This window comes from Cavia porcellus, unplaced genomic scaffold (assembly GCF_034190915.1).
Source record: "Cavia porcellus strain 051 isolate PalLab524CR breed Dunkin Hartley unplaced genomic scaffold, mCavPor4.1 scaffold_33, whole genome shotgun sequence".
NCBI classification, from domain to species: Eukaryota; Metazoa; Chordata; class Mammalia; order Rodentia; family Caviidae; genus Cavia; species Cavia porcellus.
Window position 1 is genome coordinate 5,722,352 of NW_026947516.1, and position 26,763 is coordinate 5,749,114.

General features: G+C 35.6%; 2 protein-coding genes across 2 annotated transcripts in view; both read right to left on the minus strand.

Moving 5' to 3' along the window:
- Nucleotides 1-10,360, minus strand: part of LOC106025963 (probable E3 ubiquitin-protein ligase HERC1) — a 26,608-nt gene extending 16,248 nt beyond the window's left edge. The window contains exons 1-4 of the mRNA XM_063242728.1: nucleotides 10,249-10,360; nucleotides 8,070-8,243; nucleotides 4,256-4,376; nucleotides 2,452-2,624 (exon numbers count right to left, since the gene is read on the minus strand). Coding sequence (XP_063098798.1) covers nucleotides 2,452-2,624; nucleotides 4,256-4,376; nucleotides 8,070-8,235 — 460 coding nt within the window. The 5' untranslated portion in view covers nucleotides 8,236-8,243; nucleotides 10,249-10,360. The remainder of the gene's footprint in view (nucleotides 1-2,451; nucleotides 2,625-4,255; nucleotides 4,377-8,069; nucleotides 8,244-10,248) is intronic.
- On the minus strand, nucleotides 8,269-26,763 carry LOC106025961 (probable E3 ubiquitin-protein ligase HERC1). The gene is made up of 10 exons (XM_063242729.1): nucleotides 26,623-26,763; nucleotides 26,354-26,525; nucleotides 24,168-24,301; nucleotides 23,684-23,849; nucleotides 19,789-19,914; nucleotides 18,495-18,716; nucleotides 14,605-14,757; nucleotides 14,349-14,481; nucleotides 12,458-12,649; nucleotides 8,269-10,470 (listed from the first exon to the last, which is right to left on the minus strand). The coding sequence occupies exons 4-10, from the start codon at nucleotides 23,714-23,716 to the stop codon at nucleotides 10,253-10,255; spliced, it is 1,077 nt and encodes a 358-aa protein (XP_063098799.1). The 5' UTR covers nucleotides 23,717-23,849; nucleotides 24,168-24,301; nucleotides 26,354-26,525; nucleotides 26,623-26,763; the 3' UTR covers nucleotides 8,269-10,252.

Below are 26,763 nucleotides of genomic sequence, written 5' to 3' on the forward strand. Positions count from 1 at the left end.
CTAAGGAGTGGTAAAGGGACTCTGCCTCTTTCCGTACAATTTCAAATCTTATTAATGAGTTAGAGCAATGGTCTTCAGCATATGCTCCCAAATCAGCAGCAGCAGCAACTCATCTGGATACTTGCAGGAATGCAGATTATCAGGCCCATCCCATATTTTCTGAATCAGAAGATACAGGAGCAGAGCAAAGAAATCTGTGTTTTTACAAGCCTTCCAGATTATTTTAAAGTCAACTAAAGCCTACAAAGCACAAGATAAAAAGAACTTTCTGAAATATTCAAGATCTTGGTATAAAAACTGTTACGTTACAAAGGAAAGAAAGAAAATTCATATAATGGAAAGCTCCCTTTCTCTTTCTAAAGTCCATGTAATTGCTAACGTAGACACCTTGATCTATCTTAAAGACAACAAATAAGTGCAAAGGCCAAGACTTTTGTTGAAACCAAATCCAGTTATCAACTATGGGCAAGATTGCCTCCAGAATTCTATGGTATCACCAGGAAGGTCTATCAGATGCTAGCCTTTCCCTAATTCACAAGTATTTTTTCTAGTTCTGAAATTTCTAGTATTTTCACTAGTATTTCACAATTCTAGTATTTTACATTAGAGAGATAACAAGGTTCTGGTGAAGTGGCATGTATTTCAAAATAGCTAAAGAAGGGTCTGGGGATTTAGCTCAGTGGCATAGGCGCCTGCCTTGCAAGTAGGTAGTCATGAGTTCAATCCCTGGTACCGATAAAAAGGAAAAAGACCAAAAAAAAAAAAAAAAATAGCTAAAGAAATTTTTTTTTTACTCAAATTTGGAATGGAGATAGTATTCTTAATAGCAAAATCAGCAGAAAACTACATTCTCCTGCTAGTACCAAAGCACGAACTTTAAAAACTCATGCATTTGGGGCTGGGGATTTAGCTCCGCAGCATAAGCCTTGCAAGCAAGCAGTCTTGAGTTCGATCCCTGGTACCTATAAAAACAAACAAACAAAAAAAAACAAACAAAAAAACTCATGCATTTATAAAACTATAAGTTTTATAGGTATACCTTTAAAAGTCCCTTACTTCTATAAAAATCAAAGCTAAAAATTCTGTCAAAATACAGAAGCAACACTCCAAATAACTAATTTAAAGATAGCAACATGTATATATTAACCATGTTACCCTCTTAATATCCTGTTTTGAATATTTTTTCTTTAAAAACAAATTCAGAGGTAAAAATCAGTGAAAGAAGAAAATGGTCACTGGAGTTTTTAGCAGACTTGGTTCTAATTCTGCTACTGTGGTACTGTGGTAGGTAACAATTTTGATTCCTTAGGCATCAGTTTACCTATCTTTAGAATGGAGTGATATTAGAAATTTGTAAGGCTGTTGTAAGAATTATGACTTATTCTGTATGTAGCACTTTACCCAGTGCCTACAATGAATGCTTTAAAATCATAGTTTAAAATATATTATTCCTTGGGTGTCTATTATGCTTTTTTAAAAGTATAATTGACAGTTTTACTTACTGTGTTTTCTTCTTTGGCTTTTAAAATCTTTAAAAAATCTAGGAGCTTCTGAGCTAAGTTTAAGTTTGGTTGCAAAAATTTTCTCAGCCTTGTTTTTAAAAAATACAATTACTGGGACTGGAGATTTAGCTCAGTGGCACAGGGCATGCCTCACAAGCATGAGGTCCTGAGTTCAATTCAACAGCCTCCCCAATACAATTATTCTCCCTCCTCATCTCCAAACTAGTTTTCTCCTTTTGAATCTTATCTTTTTCTTCTTGCTTAAGAAGAGTTCAGGCTTATTTGGATATCTTAAAATTATGTTTAGAAGTATACAGGATGCAAATAAATTGATAATAAAGTAATTGTCAAGGTGATTGACAGATACAGATGATCTGGACACCAAATGCATAATGTTTTAGGCTACAGATTGAATACACACTCTACTTTGGAACAGTGAAATTGTTCAAAAGGTATTAATAAATGTTTGAAAAGCTTTGCCCTTTCTCTTTCAACATGTTAAGTGATTACCTTTAAAAACTATCTGTAGTTTTCGAATATAAAAGTATGAAGTGTATTCATCTACAGAATGTATTCTCATATACATTCCTTCTCCCTACTACAATAGCAACGTAGTAGAAAATAACTGTAAAAGTTCCACACATGGAAAAGATGCATTTTGCATGACCTCATTCAATGACCCACCCATTTCACCATGAGCCTCTAATACTTCTGTGTCTACTTTCAGAGCTTTTCAGGCCTGGACAAGTAACCCAACAGCACAAGAGTGACACTAGCTCAACTGTGAGTACTCTTTTACAAGGTTAGCTAATGTAAACTCAGATCGCCAGTAGAGATCAGATCATCTTAGAAAAGCTATAGAGAAATCCTGCCTTTCTCTCTCAAGTCAGCTTTTCTATGAAGAAGAATGTCATGACAATTATCTCTAAAAGGAGAAGGATGTACTCACTGCTGGCTGTCATCACTTCATGTTCCCATTTTTCCTCCTCATCCTCTGGTTCTGGATGGCCCTCTTCCCGATCTCTCTCTGCCTGTTCTTCCATTTCAGCTTCTTCATCAATGGTCCGGGTAAATGAATGCTCCTGAGGATCAACATCTGCAGAATCTTGGTTTTCTGAGAAACTACAATGAATACATTTTTCAATAACTTTTTATAATTTCCTAGAACTCTTCTTTATCATAAAAATGTTGCTGGTATCAATAACACACGGATTTTAAAACAAAAACACAAAAGATATAATCGATCAATTTTAAAAGATTATAAAGCATGCACACAAAATGTATACATGGATACATGCAGGTCTCTCTGGTATTTTGACTAAAATAGCATATTATAAATTGATTCATATTTATGTTGTTATTAAGCTGCAAACTACAGAGCAGCAACTTAAACTAAGTTATGGTCAATACAACACAACCAAAAAAGGCAATTAAAGAACATTAATTTTAATTCCATTGTTTCTGTCAATTGTACTTTTACTCAGTGCATGGTCTATTCTAAATTTAAAGTAGTTTTTTCTTTAACTTCATTAGCTTTGTTTTTCATAATAGTCAGGCTATCTAGGAGTCACACAGAATCTTTCCACAGGTACACACTAAGAGAATCAAAAATGCCACAAAGATATACAATTTCTCTCACAAATTTCAGTACAAAACACAAATCAAAATTTTGCATCTTCAGATCCCTAACCAGTAAATGACTTAGGAATTTTACAAAGATGGGGATTCTCAGCAGTTAAGACTCACACAGTAATATGTAAGTCATTTACCCCCATAATATGGGAATTTCAAATATGAACCTCAATAAAAGGTCACACAAAGTTAGATCCACAAAAATGTTAACTCAGTACATGCCAAAAAATCTGTTCTAACACAAATGTATAGCCATGGTTTAAGAACTACATAATGAAGTACAAAGCATCTGATACGTCAAGTTTCAAAGTAAGGACTTCTGAAAATCATGTACCCAGGCTTGTTTTTACAATTACCGGATCATGTTACCAGGAATACCAAGCATTTAGAAATACCTTTACTTTTGTTGCAAGAATTACTTGTGGACTACCTGAGTAAATGATTTCAATCTTTTCTTTCACTGATGTAACATTCTAATAATGAGGACTATTTTCAATGTGCAACTTCCCTCTTTCATTTTCACTTCTCTGATCTGAACATTCCTGATATTTTCCAGTAAGATTATAAGATTATTTTTGGACTTTTTTCCAATCTGAGGATTTGTTAATGTCCTTCATAATTTCTGACACCACAAGATAAGCACAATAATTCAAATGTAACCTGACCAGCATAAAAACAGTATTTCCTATAACTGATACCATTTTTCTATTTCTGCTATGAAGTCTAAAACTCCATAAACTTTCTTAACAGATATAAGTGAAATTAAACTCAAAATCTTTGACTTTTTCATCCTTTTCATTAGAAAACTCAAGGTGCCAGGGATTTAGCTCAGTGGCATAAGTGCCTGCCTAGCAAGCACAAGGTTGTGAATTTGATCCCCAGTGCCAAAAAAAAAAAAGAAAGAAAGAAAAAGAGAAAAAAAAAAGAGAAAAAAAAGAAAGAGAAAAAAAAGAAAGAGAAAAAAAGAAAGAGAAAAAAAGAAAGAGAAAAAAGAGAAAAAAAAAGAAAGAAAAAAAGAGAGAGAAAACAAAACTCAAAGCCCTTTTTTTCTTACATAAACCAATATAGAGCTCTCACAGCTGGCAGAAAAACATAGAAATTAAGTTGATTTCCAAATTTACCCATCTGTCTCATGATGATGATCTGGTTTGAATAAGTTCAAGATTCTTGCAAGCAAGTAAATGACTTCAAACTTTGTATACACAACGGTACATTTCTGATAAGCTTTTACCAGGTTGGTATCTAAATAAAGAACCAAAATAGAAAGGTTACCTAGTTTCTTACATCATATCCTGAGAGCAAATATTTGTCTAAGACTAGATTTAAGGTACTTGCTGGCTTTCTCCACATACTTGACTAAGCAGATTTGTGTGTTTCAGAAGTGCTGCAAGAACAAATCTAGACACAGTGTCCAAGAGTGACTCATTACTTAAAGCACTGTCCCAATCTGAAAATACAAATGGTGCATTGACATTCAAAATGACTTAGAAAACAGTTCAGAGGTATTTTAATAGCTTTAGTCATCCAACATCTGAATTTCATGATCTTTCTAAACAGTTACAGTACTTAACAAACTTACACACTAGTCTAGGTACTGGGGATATAGCAGAAAACAAAACTAAATTTCCAATTTAATAGAATTTATATTCTTAGTGAGGATTGAAAAGACGTGGCATGAGTGATAAAGTAAATAAAAACACTGATATGATAGGTATGTGCTGTGGTAAAAAATGAACCAGTGTAAAAGAACAGGGAATAGGGCCGAGTATTTAGCTCAGTGGCATAAGTGCTTGCCTTGGAAGCACGAGGTCGTGATTTCAATCTCCAGTACAAAAAAAAAAAAAAAAAAAAGAAAAAAAGAACAGTGAATAGTTTACCGTATGTGACTGTACGTGATTACTGTTTTCTATAGAGTGATCTGAGAAAGTTCTTGATAAGACTGCATTTGAGCAGAAGTTTAAGTCACATAAAAGAAACCACATGAAAACTGTATTCCTCAAGACAGCTAGTGTAAAGGACCCAATTAGAAGGTTCAAGGAGGTCAACATGGGTGGCTTGGAGCCAAGTGTGCATGCATAGGCAGTAAGAGAAGATACTAGAGAGCTGGCTGGAGACCAGATGACGCTCAACTTGCAGGCCAGTGCAAGTCCTCCAGGTTTTACTTACAAGAAAAGGAGAAGCAGTATTATAAGGCTTTAAACAGAGATATAATCTGACTTATGTTGTGAAAAGCTCTCTGATTAGCTGAGTGTGGTGGCACATTCCTGTAATCAAGGCACTCAGGATGCCAAGGCAGTAGGATTTAAGATTAGAGGCTAGCCTGGGCTACACAGTGAGTTCAAGGCCAATCTGTACTACATTGTAAGACCTTGTCTCAAAAAATTAAATAAATAAGCCAGCTGTGGTGGTGGATGCCTGTAATCCTAATACTGAGAAGTTAAAGCAAAAGTGTCACAAAATCAACCTCGGCCTGGGCAACTTAGAGAGTTAGTGAAATTCTATCTCCAAGAAAATAAATAAAAAGGGTGGGGAATGTAGTTCAGAGCAAAGAAAAAACTAAATAATTTTTTTTTTAAAAAAAGCTCTGACTCTAGAGCAGAGAACCGTCTACAAGGACAACAGCAGCAGTTAACATTGTAGTAACTCAAGTGACTGACAATGGTGGCTCAGATTAGAAGACAGTGGTCCTATGAAAAGTGGTCAGAGTCTCTGAATCTCATATGAATTTTGAAGGTGAGGACAGGTTTTGTTGACAGGTCAGATATGAAATGTGAGAGTAAGAGAGAAATCAAAGTTGAATCTAAATATATTTAAAATGTAGTTGGCCTAAAAAGCACCATAAAAAAACAGTTCTGGGGAAAAGAAGATAGAATCACATGTCTAAGGAAGGGTAAACACACAATATTTTCTGTGATATGAGTAATTCAAAGTACAAAAAATTTAAAGAACAAAATAAAAGACAACAGGAAAGAGGGATAGGAAGGGAAGAAAACACACACACACACACACACACACACACACATATATATATATGTACCAAATCCCCATGATGAATATGTTCATACATTTTACAAACATGTACTAATAAAAAGAAGGAAAAACAGACATATATCAAAAGAATCGAGTATCTCTGATATGATACCGTTAGGCATGTTTTGGTTTTTTCTTTTCTTTTTTTTTTTTTTTGGTAATGAAGATGGAACTCACAGCTTTCACACTGAGCTACAATCTCAGCCATCCCCCTGCTTTTTTTTTTTTTTTTTTTTTTTACAGTTTTTATTTTCAGATAGAGTCTTGCTAAATTTCCGGGGTTGGGATCAAACTTTCAGTCCTCTTGCCTCACCCTTCTAGAGTACTGCGATTATAAACATCCACTACCATGAATTTCATAGATTAAGCCAGGAAAGTAGAATACAAGAACAATTAAGTGAGTCAGACACATGTGGACACAAACGAGTACCCAGAGGACAGCATTACTTAATGAGGACTAGCCAGGTGCTTTTTATTCCTATTTTTTATTCCATGTGTGCACATCAGTATGGTACTGTCAAAACAGAGTAGATTCCAAATGGTAGTAGAACATTTACTGTCTACCGTATCTCCAGATTGTCAAACTCTTTTCATATGATCGATTAACTGAATGCCTGTGCTACTTAAAAACAAACCAAGACAGGCATGATGGCTCACAACTATAGTTTATCATTCTGGGAAGCTGAGGCAGGAGGATCTCAAGTTCCAGCTCAGCCTTAGCAACTTAGCAAGATTCTGTCTCAAAATAAAAACCAAAAGGAACTAGGGATATACCTTGGTGCGAAAGAATTGGATTCAAAGTCCAATACTGAAAAAAAAATCTTTGCAAATATTAAGCACCAATTTAATTTTATTTGTTCCTAAAGACATCTATTCTGAAGAGATAAAAAGTTATACCCTGATTTTCCATATGTATAGATCAAAAATTTAAATTCAGACTTACCTCCTTTAAAGGTAAAATATTGACAATACAAATGTCCTGATTTAAAACAAAACAAACCTTATAACCACAGAGGATTCTTAGAATGACAGATTATATTGACCTACCCATCTCAGATACGTAAGAAAATCGTCTGTCCCATGGCCTACTTACTATTCTGAAAACTGCCATGACTGACAATCAAACACCCTTTCAAGGAGGCTAAATTTTTTTTTTTTTTTTTTACTGGTACCAAGGATTGAACTCAACGACTGCACACTTGCGAGGCAGGCGCTTATGAAGGAGGATAACTCTTAAAAGTGCAAAGTACCATAAAACCCTTTGCTCTGTTTCAAATGTAGGAGGGATAAGCCTTTCATGTGATTTTTAAAGTGGTAAGTTCTCTTAAAACACCATCACTGACGTTACATTCATTTTAATCAAGTGTTGCACAATATATAAATTCCATGCTATGTATATAATACAGAAATTGCTTTTATCCACCTTGTATTTCTTTGTAATTTTTAAAGTTCTCATTGCAGTGTAACAAATGATAATGTGATATAAAGATGTAACTGCACATTCCAAATAAATGATATAAAATTAGAATATATAAAAATACATTTTAGAAAGTAAGTTTTTCTTCTCCATCATTTGCTTTTTCCCTTCTAATACGATTTGATACAATAAAATGAATAAATGATTCAGAAATAAGTTGGAAGGCATTTAACCTTCTGTTTGTCTGTTTGCATGCTTACCAAAAAAAAAAAAAAAAAAAAGAAAAGAAAAAAAAGAAAGAAAGAAAGAAGAAAAAACACCCTAGGGTATTTTCTACAAAGAGAAAAACAGTCTTAAAGTGTTGTTCATAAAACGCCTTCTCTATAAAAAAGCAGTATTATGATTTCTGTGATTTTCTGCTTATAGATGCCACATATGTACTTGCATTATGAGCAACATATTTACTCCCTTCATTCTCTTTATCTTACCTTTACTTACAGCGTAATCTTGCATGCTGATCCAAAGGCTACGGGCCAGCTCTTTAGAACAACCCAATGCCAAGTCTACATAGACAGCAATTTCAGGCCACAATTTATAATCAAAAGGCTTCTGTTCTTCATTTCCAGAAAGAGCTACTTCTAACAGGCAACTCATACATTTATCTAAACAACAAATTCATATTAATGATTTCAAACATCATACATTTTAGTGCAACACATAAAATCTTGCCATGTTTATTTAATACATGCAAAATTATATTTCAAGTCCTTTGGAGTACCAAGGTAAAGTCCTTTCATGTTTTTCAGTTAGAGGTAGATTCACTGTTCTTATTCCCAACAGAAGGATATGACACTCGGGGGAAGCTCTGGCACCTTGATGGGTAGAGGCCAGGGATGCAGAATGTCCAACCTGTGCAGCACAGTCCTGCATAACTAAAAAGTACTGCTCCAAATGAAATGATATCCTCTTTTAGAAACATGTTAGGTTAGACAGGATTTTCTTTTTTCTCTAGACTTAAAGGAAAATAGTTAAAGAGTGGTCCAAGAAAGACAGAAGATGCCATGAATACTTCCCTAATTGATGATTACATTTCTACAGGCAGCTCTCTCTCAACTTTTCAAAAAGGTATTTGGCATTCAAAGTTCACCTTCACATTTTAAAAAACAAAATGCTCTAAATGGTGCTTTGACAACTATTAAAATTCATACTGACCCAGAATATAATTGAATTATTATATACTTACAATTTCATAAGACAATACCATGTTTCTTTATACAAGCTTTTTAACCACATATCTATTTAATGGTTTTATGATTTTATAATTTGAAAACTGAAAACATTAAAAACAGTTGACTTTATTCATTTTAAGCCTAGTTATTTGAATGAAGTAAATATAGCAGGAATACAGGGAAGATAGACACAGACATGTTTTCCCTTGAGAGATCATCTGGAAGGTAAAGACATAAAAATTGAGGGCACTAGAATTCTTTTTAGCATACAAAGTGTCCCTTGGTAATTTCAAAATATTGCTTTCTTTGATTTAACAGAAACATCTGTCTAGCATTCCATTGGCCATGGCCAAAATCACTTAGGGTGAATCACTTAGGATGAATGTATGCTTGTATTTGCAAAAGGAGAAAAATCTTCAACTTTCCTTTGCTCTTTGAACCCCCAAAGCAGATTCTTCTCATTTTGTCTTGGTTCCTCTCCCCACTCTTCTCTGTGTCTGTCTGTCTGTCTGTCTGTCTCTCTCTCTCTAGTCTTTGAGACAGTGTCTTGTTGTGCAGTTTGGCCTAGCCTCGAGCTCCATTTTGTAGCCCAGGCTGGTTTCAAACTTGGAACAATCCTCCTGCCTCAGCGTCTCAAATGCAGAGTACTGCTGTGAACCAACATGCCTTTTTTCTTCTTCTTCTTCTTCTTCTTCTTCTTCTTCTTCTTCTTCTTCTTCTTCTTTTCTCTCACTTCCTCCTATTTCTGTTTCTTTCCCTCTCCCCTGTTCTTGCTCTTACTTTCTTCTGCTGACACTCTTTGGGTCTCCTCCTCTTATCAGAGAAATAATGAATTTTGGATCTAATTATACCATATCTATTCTGACTTACAATTTCAAAGAATCAAAATTAAAAGACCAGAGAGATTAAAAGACCATTCTCAAATAAATAAAGTAAGGTCATCTGTTGGAGAACAGGGTAAATCTTCATGTTTGATCTGAGAAGTAGCCTGCCAATAAAGTAGAGAAATGCAAGCTGAGGCAGGAAAGACAAACCTCAAAGACACTACAAGCAACGGGGGTGTGGGGAGACTATCACTCCTGCACACTGTTAAATCACGACACCTACTCCTACAGTGCTTTACTCTATATGAAGCAGTTTTATGAAAAACACAACTAATTTCAAGCATTTCTCTATTTTGTAAGTTAGACTTGCTCAAAAACACAAGTAGTAAGTGATAAAATACAAAACAGTGAGATCAGATCTACACTTTGAGGGGAAGGGTACTCTTTTCACTACACCACTGTGTAGGACTTTATTGCTTTATTCTGTGGTCTTCCCTAAAATGGTCAATTTTGCAATCATCCATCAGTTAGTTCTTTCTTCAGCAAACTCAGAATACGAAAAAATGGAAGTACAAATAAGCATGCATTTTAAATGCTGTAGAGAAGCTTATTACCTAGCTAAGGAGTGTCCATTTCAACTCCATCACTGAAAAGTGGTGTTTTCATCCAATAAGCAGTATCCTGTTCCTCTGGAGACACGGGGGAACCCTGAAGCATGCCACCAAGACACCGCCCGATAAGGAGAACAATTGTTCTTTCCAGCTCCACAAGCCACACCCAAGACTGAGCGGGCTGAGGTAATGGAACACCAGCAGGATCGATTACTTCTGGCCCTCCTAAAGACAAATCATTAGTGATCATATCTTCACTTGGCACTTTTAAGAGCCAAAGTTTTCTCATGGCTTTACTCTATCACACTGCAATAAATTACTGAAGTAACCTAATTTTACCATGAAAACATAGAATTATGATTCACTGTGTCAACTTGAGAAGGAAAGAGTTTAACAAGTAACTCAGCAGTTCTACATCCTAGAGGACATACCCTTACCACTACAGGATGTTATTCACTGTGTCAATTTGAAAAGTTTAGAAGTTTAACTAAATGACTCAACAGGGGACCAGGGACCTCACTTTGCAATCATTTTGAACCTGCGCAAGAGGACACCATGGAGATGGTGTGAGTGCAACACCCACCCAAAGATGGATAGCCTATTTACAATTTAAGGGAAGAAAAGAGGCTTATTCTGCCATTTTTTGCTCTTGCTGCTTTTACTGTCTTCTGCTGCCTTGAAGTGTTACCCCAGTGCCATGCCACCCGGCCTTGGAGCCAGCTGATTATGGACTAAAACCTTCAAAAACTGTGAGTTAAATAAACTCTTCCTTCTTTAAGCATTGGGTATGTTATCTCAGCAATGAGAGAAAAGTAACCAAGACACATACAATGCTTTTTATATATATTCTTTGGTATACAAGCTAAATTAAAACAGAGAAGTACTACTAAATATAAACTTTCTTTATAAAACTCCTAACTTTAAGATAAACAATGAAATATTCTGCAGGAAGAATAAGGAAGTTTATTCAGGACAAATTAGGTAAATAAATTTGGCTTAAATATATTCTCATAGCTATACTATGTCTGTTAAAGTCAGACTAATAATTGTTTTCCTAACCATTACACGATTTTCCAATAGGGAAATTAATGTTTTCTTTGGTTGGGTTCAGCAGTATTCCAAAAGCATTAACAAAGATACACACTTGATTTATAGATAACTGCCCACTTCTAGTATGTCTGGGCTACCATGGTGGGTATCACCTTAACAGGGAGATGACTGGACAAAGCTTCACAATTTTACAGGACTGCAACAAAGCACAGGAATGACTTTAAAGCTTGCAACCAGGTCTAATGTCACTCAGTGGCCAGCTTTGTTCTATCTTGTCTACCTTCCCTCTACTACCTTGTCTTCTTCTTCTACCTTCACTACTTTCCTTCCCTTTCCATTTCCTAATACTGTGGTCCCCTTTCTATCATCATATTACCTTTTTAAAAACTGAAACCATATATTTAAAAAATAAAGCTAGGGATATAGCTCAGCAGCATAAGTGCCTGTCTGGCAAGCACAAGGTCATGAATTCAATTCCCAGTACCTCCCCACCACAAAAAGAAAGAAAGAAAGAAAGAAAGAAAGAAAGAAAGAACTTTTACATGGAATCCAGTAATGCACTGATGATTACATGGACCATTATCTTTGAGTACCTCTAAGGTAAAATGATGCTAAATTATGACACAAGGCTTTCCTATTATACATCGTAAGATGTATCTCAATTTTTCCTATGTCAAAATTTGAAGAAAAAGGGGCTGGGGATTTAGCTCAGTGGCATAAGCACCTGCCTTGCAAGCAGAGAGTCGTGAGTTCAATCCCTGGTACCGATAAAAAGGAAAAAGACAAAAAAAAAATTGAAGCAAAAAGTCTTAGTGCCAGTAAAATACAGAATCCTAACCTAATGACAATAAGGATACTTTTTATGACTTTTATTTATACATAAGCATCTTTCTTCAGAGTGCCATGTCACTTGCCTAATTTAGACCATAAACTTTTAGAAGATAATCTTTTTTTTTTTTTTTTTTTTTTTATCGGTACCAGGGATCGAACTCACAGCCACCTGCTTTCAAGGCAGGTGCTTATACCGCTGAGCTAAATCCCCAGCCAGAAGATAATCTTTTGATTACACAAAACACCCATAATCAGACATGATTTGAGCTGATGCACACAAGAGGAGTATCTCCTCAAAAGCACTATTTACCCTTTTTCTACCTTTACTTACCATGAAGAGGCCACTGTAACTCTTGGTCTTCTAGAAGAGCAGCAGCTGGCAGGAGTCTATTAAGGCAATCAAGAGGTGGCAAGAGATCCAGGAGGTAACTCAACAGGGGACGAGCCACTGACACTGGGAGTAACAGTAGGGCGTTAACAATCTGGCAGAGCACACTGCCTGCAGCTGAGACGTATATCACATCTATAAGAGGCAAGAAATGCAACATAAACAACTATTTCAAACAAAAATAAATGGAAGAAAAATTACTTTGGTTTGGAAGAAAGTAGACTAAGCTGAAAACTATTGAACATTCCCTGCTAGCTGGTACCATACTAATTTCTGTACACTAGCAAAAAGAGCTTTGTTATATTTGTATTATACCAAAATACCTGTAACGTGGCCTTACTGTTCTGTATGTGGTCCCCCCCCCCCGTGATCTAATTGATATGTTAATCAATGCTCTCCTCTGTAAAGAATTGTGAGTCCCTGGGAACCAAACCTAGTTGATATGTTAACCATTGTTGCCCTCTACAAATAACAGATGTGGTGCTAAAATAAAATAACAAAAGATTGTTCATTACTGCTAGACTAAAATATTTTCTTAGCAGATTTCCTGATCCACGCCCATAACCCCTTACTTTGTAAACTGTGATATATACATAAAGGCTGCAAGCTTTTGAGGGCAACACACAGCTTTTGCAATTTCCAACTGCAGTGTTACGCTGGGCCCAGGATAAAATAAATCAGCGCTGCTTTTTAAAATATGTTTTTGCCTCATTTTAAACTTGAGTTTGGGGGCTCGTTTGTGGATTATAAGACTAATATTTATTCACTTTCAGAATGTACCACCAATAGACACTTTGTAGGAAAGCATACCTGTCTTTCATGCCAATCAATTCAAAACATTATAATTATTTGAACATACATTATGAATTTCTCATTCATTTGGAAATTGACTGAAACATTTGCTGAGTTACCTGCAAGACCAAGCACCACTCTAGGCAAAGATGATATATAGCCATAACCAAAGCAACCAAAACTTTCTGCCCTTGCGGTTACTTTGTAGTTTTAGAAACTTTTTAAGTATTTTTGAAATGTTTTTATTACAGGCAGAGATTTTAAATCACATTTGTTTAAATGTTTCATTGTATTTAGGACTCAAAGGAGCATTCAAAATGAGTTCAGTGTGAAGATGCTTAATTTTAGTTCCTTGTGGAACAACCACATGGAGACATCTAATCAGAAGTGGTTTCAGTTCTTCAGCTCATTTATTTCTTTCCTTAGCAGGGAAACTTTCAGAGATGAGATGGTTTGATACAGACATGCTGGATTTTAGTTAGGCAAAAGTTCTAGTGCTCAGGAAAGGAATTCTCACATTGGAGTCTGTAAAACCCATGGTGGTTAAAGGACTCTGAAATTAGATAAAACCATTCAGAAAGGAAAAGAGGGCTGAAAACAGATTCACAGGATCCTTGACATGAAAGGCACTGTTGAAACAAGAGGGGCCTATCAGAGCTCATGGAAAAATAGTGGTCAGAGAGATGAAAAAAAAAAAAGGACTGTGATCACACAGAAGATCATGGAAGAAAGCTTTCCAGAAGGAAAAATCGACACTGGCAAACGCTTGAGCAAGATAAAGAAATAGAAGAAAATAATAACACATTATACCACTTGAAATTAATCTTTTGGACTTTACACCATCCATTGCCTATAAATTAAGCCTTTATCATGTCAGTTAGACTCTTCTAGTGCTACCATTACTCCAAACCAAGATTAAAGAAATACTCAATAAAAAAGATTCAAGACAATTCTTCTTGTACTCAGAGGCTGCAGACCCTCAAGGGTTAATAATTATTACTTTTAAACTACTCATTAGATGGCAGTTCAACACGAAACAAACCTCTTAATTTTTCTCTAACACTGCCATTCCAAGGACTTTCTTTGAGCAGATTTGCAGAACGGGAGTAAGTATCTGTGGCATGAGGCAACAAGAGCTGCAGATGTTTATGAAGCAATGCCACACTGCTTGAGTTCTAAGGAGAAAAAAGTTCCTTAATTATTATGGTAAAATACTCAAGGTATGAAATTATGGCACACCCAAATACACAAGTTTCAAGGTCCTGATAGATGTCCATAAAAAACAAAGAATCACATACCTCGCTAATGTTATTAATATGGCAAAACGCCAGTAGCTGTTTCTGTAATGAACACAGCAGTTCATGAAGATGAGCAGGCTGACTGTTCTCTGATGATGATGTTCCAAGTAGAAATTTATCACTATTCTTTTCTAGCTCTCCAAATGCTTGATCCTAAAATGACATGTTAAAGATTATATTTGTAAGGCTTCCAAATGAAAGTAATGTCTGTCATGAAAGATTCTGATTTAAAAGGTATTATGTTCTTTCTCCCATTACCAATTTCTTTTCCTCAGCTCTGGGATTGAACCCAGGGCCTTTGTATGAAGCTACAAGTACTTTTCAAGCCCTTTTAAATATTTCACTTTGTGACAAAGGTCTACCTCAACTGGGCATGCTAGGCTTGGACTTGCAATCTTCCTGGCCCAGGACCCTGGAAGTGCTGAGATTACAGGTATATGCCAAAATACCTGCCTCAATTATCAATGTTTTGATCTTTGCTATAATTCTTGTAATAAACTAGTAGAAAGAAAAGTTTCGATTTGTTTTTTCAATTTAAGAAGTAACATACACTCAACTCTAACATCTTTGAAAATATAGAAAACAAGAAAAGAGAGTGAGCAACTAATCAAAGCCACACATATTGGGGTGAGGGATGTAGCTCAGCAGCACGAGCACCTTCCTCGTAAGCACAAAATCTTGAGTTCAATTCCTGGTACAAAAAAAAAGAAAAAGACAACATATAAAACATTTTTAAGCTATAAGCTATTCCTTTTCAGATCTTCTGTTTAAAGGTTTTATTTCCACATGCTTATAGATTTCTAAGAACATAGAGGGGTTGGGGATTTAGCTCAGCGGCATAAGTACCTGCCTTGCAAGCGCACAGTCATGAGTTCGATCCCTGGCACCGATTTAAAAAAAAAAAAAAAAAAAAAAAAAGGCCAGATGTGGTGGCACATGCCTATAATCCCAGCACTCAAGACTACACAGTGAGTTCAAGGCCAGCCTGCACTATATAGTGAGACCCTGTTTCAAAAACAAAAATAAAAACTGAAACAAAAAGTAAATAAATGGACTAAAGAAACATGACAACTAAAAAAGTTGCACTACAGACTAAATTTCAAGGCTAATTTCTGGCTGCGGCACTCAGAGCTCAAAATAAAATATATGGTCAAAGAAAAATCTAAAACCCAAGGCTCTCCAGGACCATGCTTAAGGTGCATCAGGAAAGGGCACTGGACACAAGATTGCCCTGACCCATGGCCACCACTGGGATCCTGTCCCATCTGCAAACAAGAGGGTCACTGCAAGTACAACTGCTCTGTCAACCAGAAAGCAGGTAAGTCATCAAACTCTCTACCCTTATAGGAGATTATGTCACCACTGACACTGAACTCATTGCTCAATGACCTGCTCAGTTTTGTCACTGAAGAGGATTGAGGGGGCTGAGGGCCCATGACCCCAACCAAGGTATCTCTCTCAGAGCCCTAAGTCTTGCTGGATATCTCAGGTAAAACCTTCTCTTTTCTTGCCAACACGGGGACCACCTACAGTGTTTTACCTGCATTCTCAGGATGATGTACCTGGTCTACAGTCTCCATTATGGGGGCTGACAGCCAACCTACACAACCTCTCCAGACAGAACCTACCCTTTGCAGATTCCAAACCCTTTTCTTTATACAAAACTTTTTGTCATCCCAACTTGTTCTGTACCCCTTTTAAGCAGAGATATCTCCAAAAGCTCAATTTCTCTTATACTTTCTCTCTCCCTTTGGCTCTCAACTGAACCAAAAGACCTAACAACTAAATACAATATGTGATTCTGGACCAAATACTGACCTGGGAGGGAAATTGCTATAGAAGATACTGCTAGGACAATTATTAACAGTTTACTCCTACCATCACTGGAGAGGCACATTTGTCTCTACACTATCCTGAACGCTGTTCACACGGGTGTCACTTGAACCAGTCAATTCCTGTCTTATAAAAATTAACCAAAAAAATGCACTGTATGACCATGCTATATTTAAATAATTGGGCTGTGTTTTAATTTTAGCTGAAATTCAAACACAGGCTATACATTAGGTAATGGCTCAATTACCCTAAGAAAATAATTACTAGTATTTTTTTGGTCTGTTTCATGTTTACATAAAACTGCATAGTCTATTTTTAGCCTGTTCCTTTCCAACAGAATTACAAATATTTCTATAGTGTTCGCTCTCTTTTTTGGGGGGCAGGGTACTGGGAATTGAACTCAGGGTCTTGTGCATGCTAAGCAAGCACTCTACCACTGAGCTACATGCCCAGATTCATTATTTATTGATTTATTTATTTTGGGCCAACATTTCTACAAACCACATGTGTATAAAATTTAAGTTATAAGATTCTATTGACCACATATATCATTACTTACTGAACCATTCCTCTATTTAAGTATTTCCATTATTTCTAATTTTTATTATCAATAACTTGAATATTTTTACACACACAATTCAGTCTAGGTTTACAATATGACTATGAGAACATTTTAAGGCCCTTGCTTGTAAACTGACAATAGCACTATTATTTTTAAAGTCTTAAAACATAACAAATTAGGGGGCTGGGGATTTAGCTCAGCAGCATAAGCGCCTGCTTTGCAAGCAGGCAGTTGTGAGTTCGATCCCCGGTACCAATAAAAAGGAAAAAGACAAAAAAAAATAACAAATTGGTTTAAATTGTATTTTAGATAAACAATAATTTATAATTTTAATTCAAAAGTGAATAATATTTTATCTCCTTTTCCATAAAGCATTCACATTTAACTCAGCCTTAATCATATATGAACACAACTGCTTTAATATAGCAAACAGGCTCTGTAGAAGTTTGGGAAAAAATTTCAGTCATTAACAAATGCACAAACTATTAACATCACCCCTGTCCAATTTGTAGCCATTACTTCCTAAAAATACCAAACACCACATGCAATTCAAATTTCTAGGCAAAAAAGAAAATAATTCTGCAGGAACAATTTTCAGACCTAGTCAATAGCCTTTTACTGTGGGCAGAACATAGCACTAGACTTATACAAGGAAAAAACAATATACAAACCCAGTCCTATAGAAGACAACATGAAATTATATACAAACGATTTGAAGTTAAGCCACTTATCCCAAAAGTGCTTAGCAATATAGTTGTATGCTACTATAATCAATCACATGGTTGGATGAACAAGGCTCCCTAAAATGGCAAACCTTAAAGAAGTCAGATTGGTAAAAAAAAACAATCAGGACACAAGTCTACCATGTACAAATGGAAAAGGTACACCAGTAAGAAAGGTACTGACAAGAATGGTGCATGAGCCAATGATGAAAGATGACTGAAGGGCTTTTTAATACAGAGAGATTATTCCAGCAATAAAATCCTGAAAAGAAAGCAGCAATAGTGACAACAGCTACAACACAGTTATTAATGTTAGATCAATAATGACTAAGCTTGACCTAAAATAGCCACTTGTTGGGGGGGGGAGGGATGGATTTAAGAAACAGAAAGGAGGAATTAATGGCACTCTAATATACATAGTGTGATGGGACCTACTGTCTCCTCCTCTACTAACCAGTCGATTCTTAGTATAACTAAATTATATAACATTGTATCCCCCTTGTTCATTATTTTCTTTAAATTTTTTGACAGTTTTTATCTGCTTATTCTTTGTTAACATGAAAGAGGCTGGTAAAATTCTAACATTAATCTCTCTGTAATTCTCAAATACATTTCACTGAGGCCTCATAATATTTCATAAGACCTGATTCATGTCTCACTTTGGGGAAATGGGAAGGTTATATTTTAAGATTTTAAAGGTCAAACTACCTTAACGTGAGGAGATACTACTTTATTTATTTATTTATTTTGCTGCAATGAAAAAAGCAACTTACTGTATAAAATCCTAAATTTCTGAAGAGAGTTTTCACCAAAATCTCAGCCAGATGGGTGTTGGGATGGCAGCTCTGAGTGGCATAGGGCTGATCTGACAGGTTTCCATAGCCAGTGCACACAGCAGAGAGATCAGTGGCATCAGAGGGCGAGCTATAGCCAAGTAGGGAGGCGACATGTGTATGATCCTGCAAACTTGTCAGAATGATGTCCAGTTGCATTCTCTAAAGAGCAATGAAACAGGAATACATGGATAGCTTACAACATACTGATGAGAAAGCAAAATGATCTAGGAAAATATACTAATTATGCTAACTAACCTATGTAATAACCTGATTAAACAATAATCTGCAGGAAGTATATAATTATAAGAAAAACTATCCAATTAATACTACTAAAAATATAACTTAATGGCTTAGTGTATCCTTCTTATAATACTTAAAACTCTTAGCTAAAGTGGCATACTGTGCATCATAATTTAAGTACTACAAATAGGAATAGGAAATGCCAACAGACAAATTATAAGTGTTATTTTAAAGGATTGCCAATGACTACTTATTTAAATGTTTAAAATAAATCATCTGAAACTTAAACTAATACAAAATACTCACTGGAAACCATCTGTGGATATATATTGTAAGTACCATTTTTCCTCAAATCTGTATCTCTAGATTTGAATCTTTTCTTTTTTCTTTTCTTTTTTTTTTTTTTTTTCCTGTCTTTTTGAGATAGGTTTTCACTGTGTAGTTCGGGCTGGCCTTGAACTCACTTTGTAGCCCAGATTGCCCTCGAATTCCCAGTGACCTGCCTGTCTCAGCCATCCGAATGCTGGGAATACAGGCATGTGTCACCACACCTGGCCATTCTAAATTTGATTCTATTTGGTACAGCAAAATATACTTATTTCAATATACCCAAGAGAAGTGAAAAATAAGAATATTTATATCCTTAAATACTTTTCCTTAATGGTCATCTTTTGCTTTTTAGATAAACAATTGCATTCAAAGTCTGTCAATGGAACCAACAGCAGTAGCACATAGCTTTAGAATCAGAGGGATGACACAGCAATCAACACTGGGGAAATCAGTTGTTATTTTAATAATTAGTCCCAAATAATTTATTATTTGCTTTACCTGTAATCACTAAACATCTGCAATTCTTCCAACATATAACATTAAACAACCAGATACATCAAGTATTGCCCCATGAACACATGGCAGTTGATCAGCTTATTTTCCTCTCACTCCAATGTCTTATGATACAATCAGTTTACTTAGATGCCACACAAAGGCTTACCTGTCCTTTAGATAAGCTTTCCCATCTATCAGGCCCTTGGGGTAAAAGGGAATGAAGTAACTCAATCCGTTCTCTTAATGGGGGTAATAGCATGGTTGCTCCTACTGACAGAGTTTCAATTACCACCTAATATCAAAAAAGAAAACAGTATTCATTTAATGAATGAATACTGTTTATCCCTTAAATAAAAAACACATGAAAAGTGAATCTATAATTATCACGAAAGTCTAAAGAAGGTAGCATGTGGGGAAAAAACATGCAAATCCTTCTCTAGATATCTTTAAAAAGTCGAGAATACAAACTCTGAATTTGTTACAACATAATCATCACCCAACAAATATTTAAGGTTCAGTTTACAGTGCTGGGTAAAGAAAGAACTGTGCAAAGTGATACAGAAGAGTAAGGTCCCATTTTCATAAGAATATAATCGGATGGGGCAGGGCTTGAACAAGTAATTGTGAAAAGAGTCACACAAGAAAAGTTACAAAGCAGTGAGAATTTCTGTGAACACATATATGAAGGAGGTGCAAGCAGCATGGCCCACAGCTCCTGAAGGTCATTAGGTATTTAAAATCACGGTTACCAGTCTTAGTCACATAAAGATCCAGGCAGAGAGAATAGTATAAGGAATAGCTAGCTTCACTATCTTAACCTCTATAGGTCATGATTTCTTCATTAACAAAATCAGAGTGTCAGTCTAGATAAACACTAAAGGGCTTTTAAATTTTAGTAACTTCTCTATTAGTCAATGTTTCTGCTTACTTGGATTATATAATATAATGATGAAAAATTCAATTGCACAATAACGGTAATTCTTCTAATAGAAAACATTGCTCTCCAACGGCTAAGAATTGGAAGAACCTTTAAAGATTTCCTCGGGTTACTATAATCAAACTAAACTCTAGCTACAGAAATTCAACAAAGGCGAATAGGATTAAGGAACAAATAAATGTATTCTATTTCCAAAAGCGCTTTTAAAAGGACAGATGGAGGGGCTGGGAATTTAGCTCAGCGGCATAAGCGCCCGCCTTGCAAGCAGGTAGTCCTGAGTTTGATCCCTGGTACTGATAAAAAGGAAAAAAAAAAAAAAAAAGAAAAGAAAAGAAAAGGACAGATGGCAGAAGAGAGCTTCATACAAAAAGATCAAAAATGAAAAAAGTGGTAAGGGGAAACAGCATCAAAACTTTGGAATAGTGGCTGGGGATTTAGCTCAGCGGCATAAGCACCTGCCTGCAAGTGTGTGGTTGTGAGTTCCTGGTACCGATAAAAACGAAAAAAACAAACAAACAAAACAAAAACAAAACAAAACAAAAAAAACGAAAAACAAACTTTGAAACCAGAAAGCAGCAAGTGTTTAACTGACTTAGAGCTGAAAACGTTGTATCCTAAGTTTAAAAACTGATAATCAAAAAGTACTTTCATCCATTCTATAGAATTCCTAGAGGCTCAGGTATTTTTGCAACAGTAGCTAAGGGAGGGGCTTAAAACCAAAGAATTAGCTAAAAACTGGGTGAGATAAGGAGCACACTTGAGGGTAGTAATACAGAACTGAGTGCAGAGGAATTCATAAGATACATTGCTCAGTATGAGTACCGAGGCATCTGAGCTCTTCTGCCCACCACAGAACTGTGGTCCAACTCTACACCTCTGGCAGGAGATAAGAAGAGCCTTCCTATGGGGAATCTGAGTCATTCCCCACTGCCTGTTCATCCATTCACAGCAAGGTTGATAAAATCTATTCAGGTGCAGAGGACTTTCAACAGCCCGTTAGAGTCACACTCTTAAACGCAGACATCCAAAATTCATTAAAAACACAAGAAAAACCTGTCATGGGAAAGACGGACTAAAACTAATACTCTGATTTGTTTTTGTTTAAAGCAACTACATAGAAAAATAAGAAAAAAAATTATATTAAAAAATACAAAATCAGAACAAGAGGCTACAAAAATAAGGGGATACTTGCAGGATAAAGAAAAGCCTTTTATATTCTAAAAATAAAAGAAACATTTTAAATTTCAATGGAATGATTAAAATGTAACACTAAATTTCTCATGAAAGTAGAAGGGGGAAATGGAAAACAAACAAAGATTATTTTTAGTTTGCTGTTTGTTATGTTAAGCTCATACTATCCCATTTCTGATAAATACTAAATTGTTACAGTTCCTTTTCACCCCAACTCCAATGTTACTCTCTTCCTGATCCAAGAGAATATGTTCTAGTAGAAAAATCACTACTGTATTATTCATTTATTTAAAAAACTGACATATAATCTATGTGCGATAAAATTCACCTTCTGACAGTACAAAATTAAGTGTTTTTTTTTTTTTACCACATTTATAGAGTTACTCATAATTCGGAACATTTTCATCATCCCAAAAACAAACTGTGCCCCTTCACAGTCATTCTCTATTATTCCCAAGTCTGTGACAACTACTAATCTATTTCCTTTCTCTACACATTTGCTATCTCCACAAATTTTAAACTTTGAGGAGTTAGAAATATGAAGCCTTCTGCATCAGTTTCCTTCACTTACATAATGTTCATAAGGGTCAGTCATATTGTAATGCCTATCAATACTCCATTTCTTTTTATAGAAATGTAACATTTCAGTAATGTTACATTATATAAACACACCACACTTGGCTTAGTGGCCAGCACATATTTGCATCATTCCTTTTTTTCCTCAGTGCTAAAGGTTATCAGTTGAACCTAGGATCTCACACCTTCTAGGCAAGTACTCCACTGAGCTTCTCTGCCAGTTCTTCTTTTGTTTTGATACAGTCTTATCAAGTTGCTCAGGCAGAGGCCACCACGCTCAGCTGTCCCCACTCTTTGGCTGCTATGAATAACACCTCTATCAGTATTTCCACAGCAACTTTTACAGAGACATATGTTTTCAATCCTTTTGGGTACAGATCATATGGGTCATATGGTAACTATATTTAAGGAACTGGATAGCAGTGGCATCCTTTTAAATTCCCATCTGAAGGTATGAGCACTCGAATTCCTCCCCCACCTTAAACACATGCTGTTGTCAGTCTTTCCTGATTCTGGCTATTTAACGGATGTGAAGAAGTATCACACTGTGGCTTGCATTTGTGTTTCACTGGTGAGTAGTGATGAGTACTTCTTCAGGTGCTTATTTGTAATATCTTTTCTGAAAATATGTCTGCTAACATTTTTTGTTCATCTTTTAACTTAGATTTTTTTTGTCTTTATGGTTGCACTGCAAGGAGACTTCATATACTACAAAAACTAGAATTGTATTACAATACAAAAAAAACTTTTCCAAACAATATCTACTCATTTATACTCACTGTTCTAGTCACTTGTTCCTCCCCAAGCCTATTTGTATCTTCTATCTGCATATACTGAAATGCCAAACTGACTCAAGACGAAACAGAAAATCTGAATGGACCTATAATGAATGAGACACTAAATTCATGATGACCATGATGATGATCATGATCAAGATAATAAATGCCAGATAGAAAAATCCAAGATCAAATGGCTTCACTGGTGAATTCTCCTCCCAGTTCTGAGTAGGGTCCTGGTAGGAGATTAGCCACTTACTCAGATACAAAAATAAGTAAAACTGGGCCTTTCCCCTCAGAAATTCATCTTGTGGTGAAAAAGATGAACATGTTTGTAAATGAAATGTTTGAAACTGTAATACAGTATGACACAATAAGAACACACATGAGAGAAATCTAAGCTGGTGAGAAGCAAGGACTGAAAGATTTCTCAGCGATGGCCTCTATCTTCAAAGATGAGTTATCCAAAATATTTACCTACCAAGATAAGAGAAAGAATATGCAATGAACTTGTTCCATACACAGCTGAATATACCACATGTGTGGTCTGCATTACAGACTTACAAGCCCTATTCTTTTACCTCTTGGATTTCATCAGGAACAGTTGAGTCCATCAGCCTGAAGAGCAGATTTTGAAGTGGCCCCACCTGCCTCCCAAGAATGCTGGTGGCTACCCCTCCTGCCAGTGCAAGAGCAAGATGATTTGAAAGAAGCTTCAGGCATAGCTTGAGGAAACTGTGATGTTCCCTGAAACCAAATATACTACAGTGAATTTCCAAAACGCACAAGTACACGTGCTATTGTTTGGTAACAGTTCCTTATCATTAAAAATGTTGTCCAGTCATGACTGACTGTAGTTTCTAAAATGTGACTTGTGAAATTATGGATAACATACTAAAACCTAGATGTTATTAGGGATAAAAATTTAGCTTTATTCTAGCATCTGAAGAAGCTTCACATAAGTTGGGCAAAAGCAAGAAAGAACAGTAAGTCAAATGTCAAAAATAATTCATACACATGCCCACACAAACACACAAAATGCACATACTTAACAATATAACATACCTTGATGACAGGAAAGGCAGGGGGGAATCTCTCTGTTTATTTTATCACAGTATCTCTCAAGAAAGGAACACAGGTGCGAGAAGGTACTCTCTTCAAGATCTACACAGTAAGGTCGGTGCCATGCAACAACTTGTCTAGAGGAAGTATAAGGAAACCATAAAAGAGTCTTAAAATGAAAGTACCCCTTTTTTGGGAGGCAGAAGGAATTGTTTGTTTGGTTGGTTTTTAGAGAGTCTCATTGTATAGTTCAGGCCATCCTTAAACTCACTATGTAAAGGCTAGCTTCAAATTTGCAGCAATCCTCCTGCCTCAGCCTCCTGAGTGCTAGGATTTTAGGTATGCACCACCATGCCTAGCTTAAAATGAAATGCCATTCATGTCCAGGGATGTAGCTCTGTGGCACAAGCACCTGCTTGGTAAGTGCAAGGTCCTGAGTTTGATCCCCGTTACCAAAAAAGAAAGTAAAAGAAAAAAATTTCATACATGATCAAAAACTAAAATCACAGCAGACTAAAGCTGAGAGATTTTGACAAGATACACAAAAATGCTTCCAATTACGAAGGTAATACAACTTTTAGCAAGTGAAGAAACCAAGAATTTACCATCTTTAAAAAGGAAACAAACTGGGTGTGGTAGTGCAAGTCTGTAAGCTCAACACTCTGGGAGGCTGAGATAGGAGGATCACAAATTCAAATCCTGGGGCAATTTAGCAAACCCCTGTCTCAAAAAGAAAAAGGGCTTGGCATGTAGCCCAGTGGTACAGTGTCCCTGGGTTCAAAAGGTTTTTGAATGAGAAGGAGAAAGAGAAGAACATGTTAACTATCACCTGTGCAAGAAGGCTTGGCTAGTTACTGACCATAGAGGACTGAGTCACATGATATACTAAATTCTGGTTCTAAGAGTCTATATTTATATTTCATAGTAAGAAAATTAGTATGAGTCTATAGAATGATACACTGTAATATATTAAAAGAAAAAATTCATGAAACCTTTGTGTGAAGACTTTAAAGATCTTGAGAAACAACACATACATATGAAGTAGGAAGCTGCAAATTTAATACTAATACAAATTTCTGATATTCATTTATTTTAGGCTCTTTTGGAGGTGATTATGAATTTTTAATTGCTTAAAAAATAATAACACAGAGGTCTCGAATGCAAACAGAAAGCATTATAAGCTTTGTATCAGCCCACATGCATCGACAAAACTCTGAAGTAACTCAAACATTTCTTAAAATTCAATCTACCATTGACTAAAAACCTTACCTATATACATTATTAGTTTAAAAGGTATGGCTATCACCTTAGGAAAAAGCTACATTTCTGCAAAATAATAAGATAAAAAGCCCCCTTAATTTAAAAGTATGGCCACAATAGGTACCATGAATGTTAAAGTGAAAGTGAAAGAAACTGCTCAACAGGAAAGAACAACTGGGATGGGGGAAGGAGAAAAGAAGGGAAAAGATACATAAAACACACAAGATATATAACCATACTACTAATCTCTGTTAGATCATCAAAAAAAAAAAAACAATTTCTACTTTCATTGTTTGATCATTTTTTAATGCCTGTATTGTGTATCTGAAGTACTTTGAAGATAACAATATGCAATGTATTAACCAATTTATCTCTTATTATTTTGTTTTGAAATTCTGTATCTTTTGTTGTTGTTGTTTTAAAATTTAAAACAAACAAAAAAAGTATGGCCACAATTTTCTTTTTCCCAAAAAACAAACCAGATAAATCATAGTGAGGTTAGTAATTGTTTTAAATCAATAAAGCATCATTCTGATTTTAATTATTTTTTCTCCTGATACAATTTCTAACACCTTTACCTAAAGATACAGAACAAATTAAAAATGTTTAACAATTAAGAATATCTTGCCGTAGATTTAGCTCAGTGGCATCAGTGCCTATCTGCCTGGCAAGTGCGAGGTCATGAGTTTGATCCCCAGTACCAAAAAAAAAAAAAAAAAAAGAAGACGAAGAATATCTCTTAAATGTAGGGTGAAACTTCTTGCTTAAGAAACACATAAGCCTCAATATTCAAAGAAAAGGAATATAAATATCATTACTATGATAGTGAAAAATAATAGAAATATTCAGAAAAGAGATTTTATGAACAAAATCTAGTTATTTTTGCTTTTATGGGGTTTCTACTATGATTAAAAGAGCAGCACTCTTACCTGTCCCGAGGGAGAGCAGTCCATGCCAGACTATGTGAATTTCCAGCTGAAATCTGCTGAATAGCTATGCTGTCTAAGCCACTCACTTTCTTTGGTTTAGTGATAGGACCTGTGGAATTTCCTTGGCCACACTGTCCCATTGAGTTATTGCCCCAGGCATAAACTTCATTATCTGAACATAAAAATTACAAATGAAAACATAAATTTAAACATAAGATATGTAAGAAAGATAATAGTTAATACTATTTTTTAAAGACAAATGACTTTACCATGAGAAAGAGCCCAACATTGACTGTCTCCAATAGAAATATCAACTATTCGAGTGGCAGACAGTTCTTCAATTAGCTTGGGTCACAAAGCAGTGGCCTCTGAAGAACCACAACCTAAACATGCCCCACATCCCCAAGCAC

What these genes read in the sequence shown, in the direction of transcription:
- LOC106025961 (XM_063242729.1), bottom strand. Translation starts at nt 23,716, where the DNA reads ATGGACTCAACTGTTCCTGATGAAATCCAAGAG. An exon ending in TGTTAGAGAAAAATTAAGAG is followed by an intron (nt 12,650 to 14,348) that starts GTTTGTTTCGTG and finishes TGCCTCTTATAG; the next exon opens with ATGTGATATACGTCTCAGCT. An exon ending in GTTACAGTGGCCTCTTCATG is followed by an intron (nt 10,471 to 12,457) that starts GTAAGTAAAGGT and finishes ATTTGTCTTTAG; the next exon opens with GAGGGCCAGAAGTAATCGAT.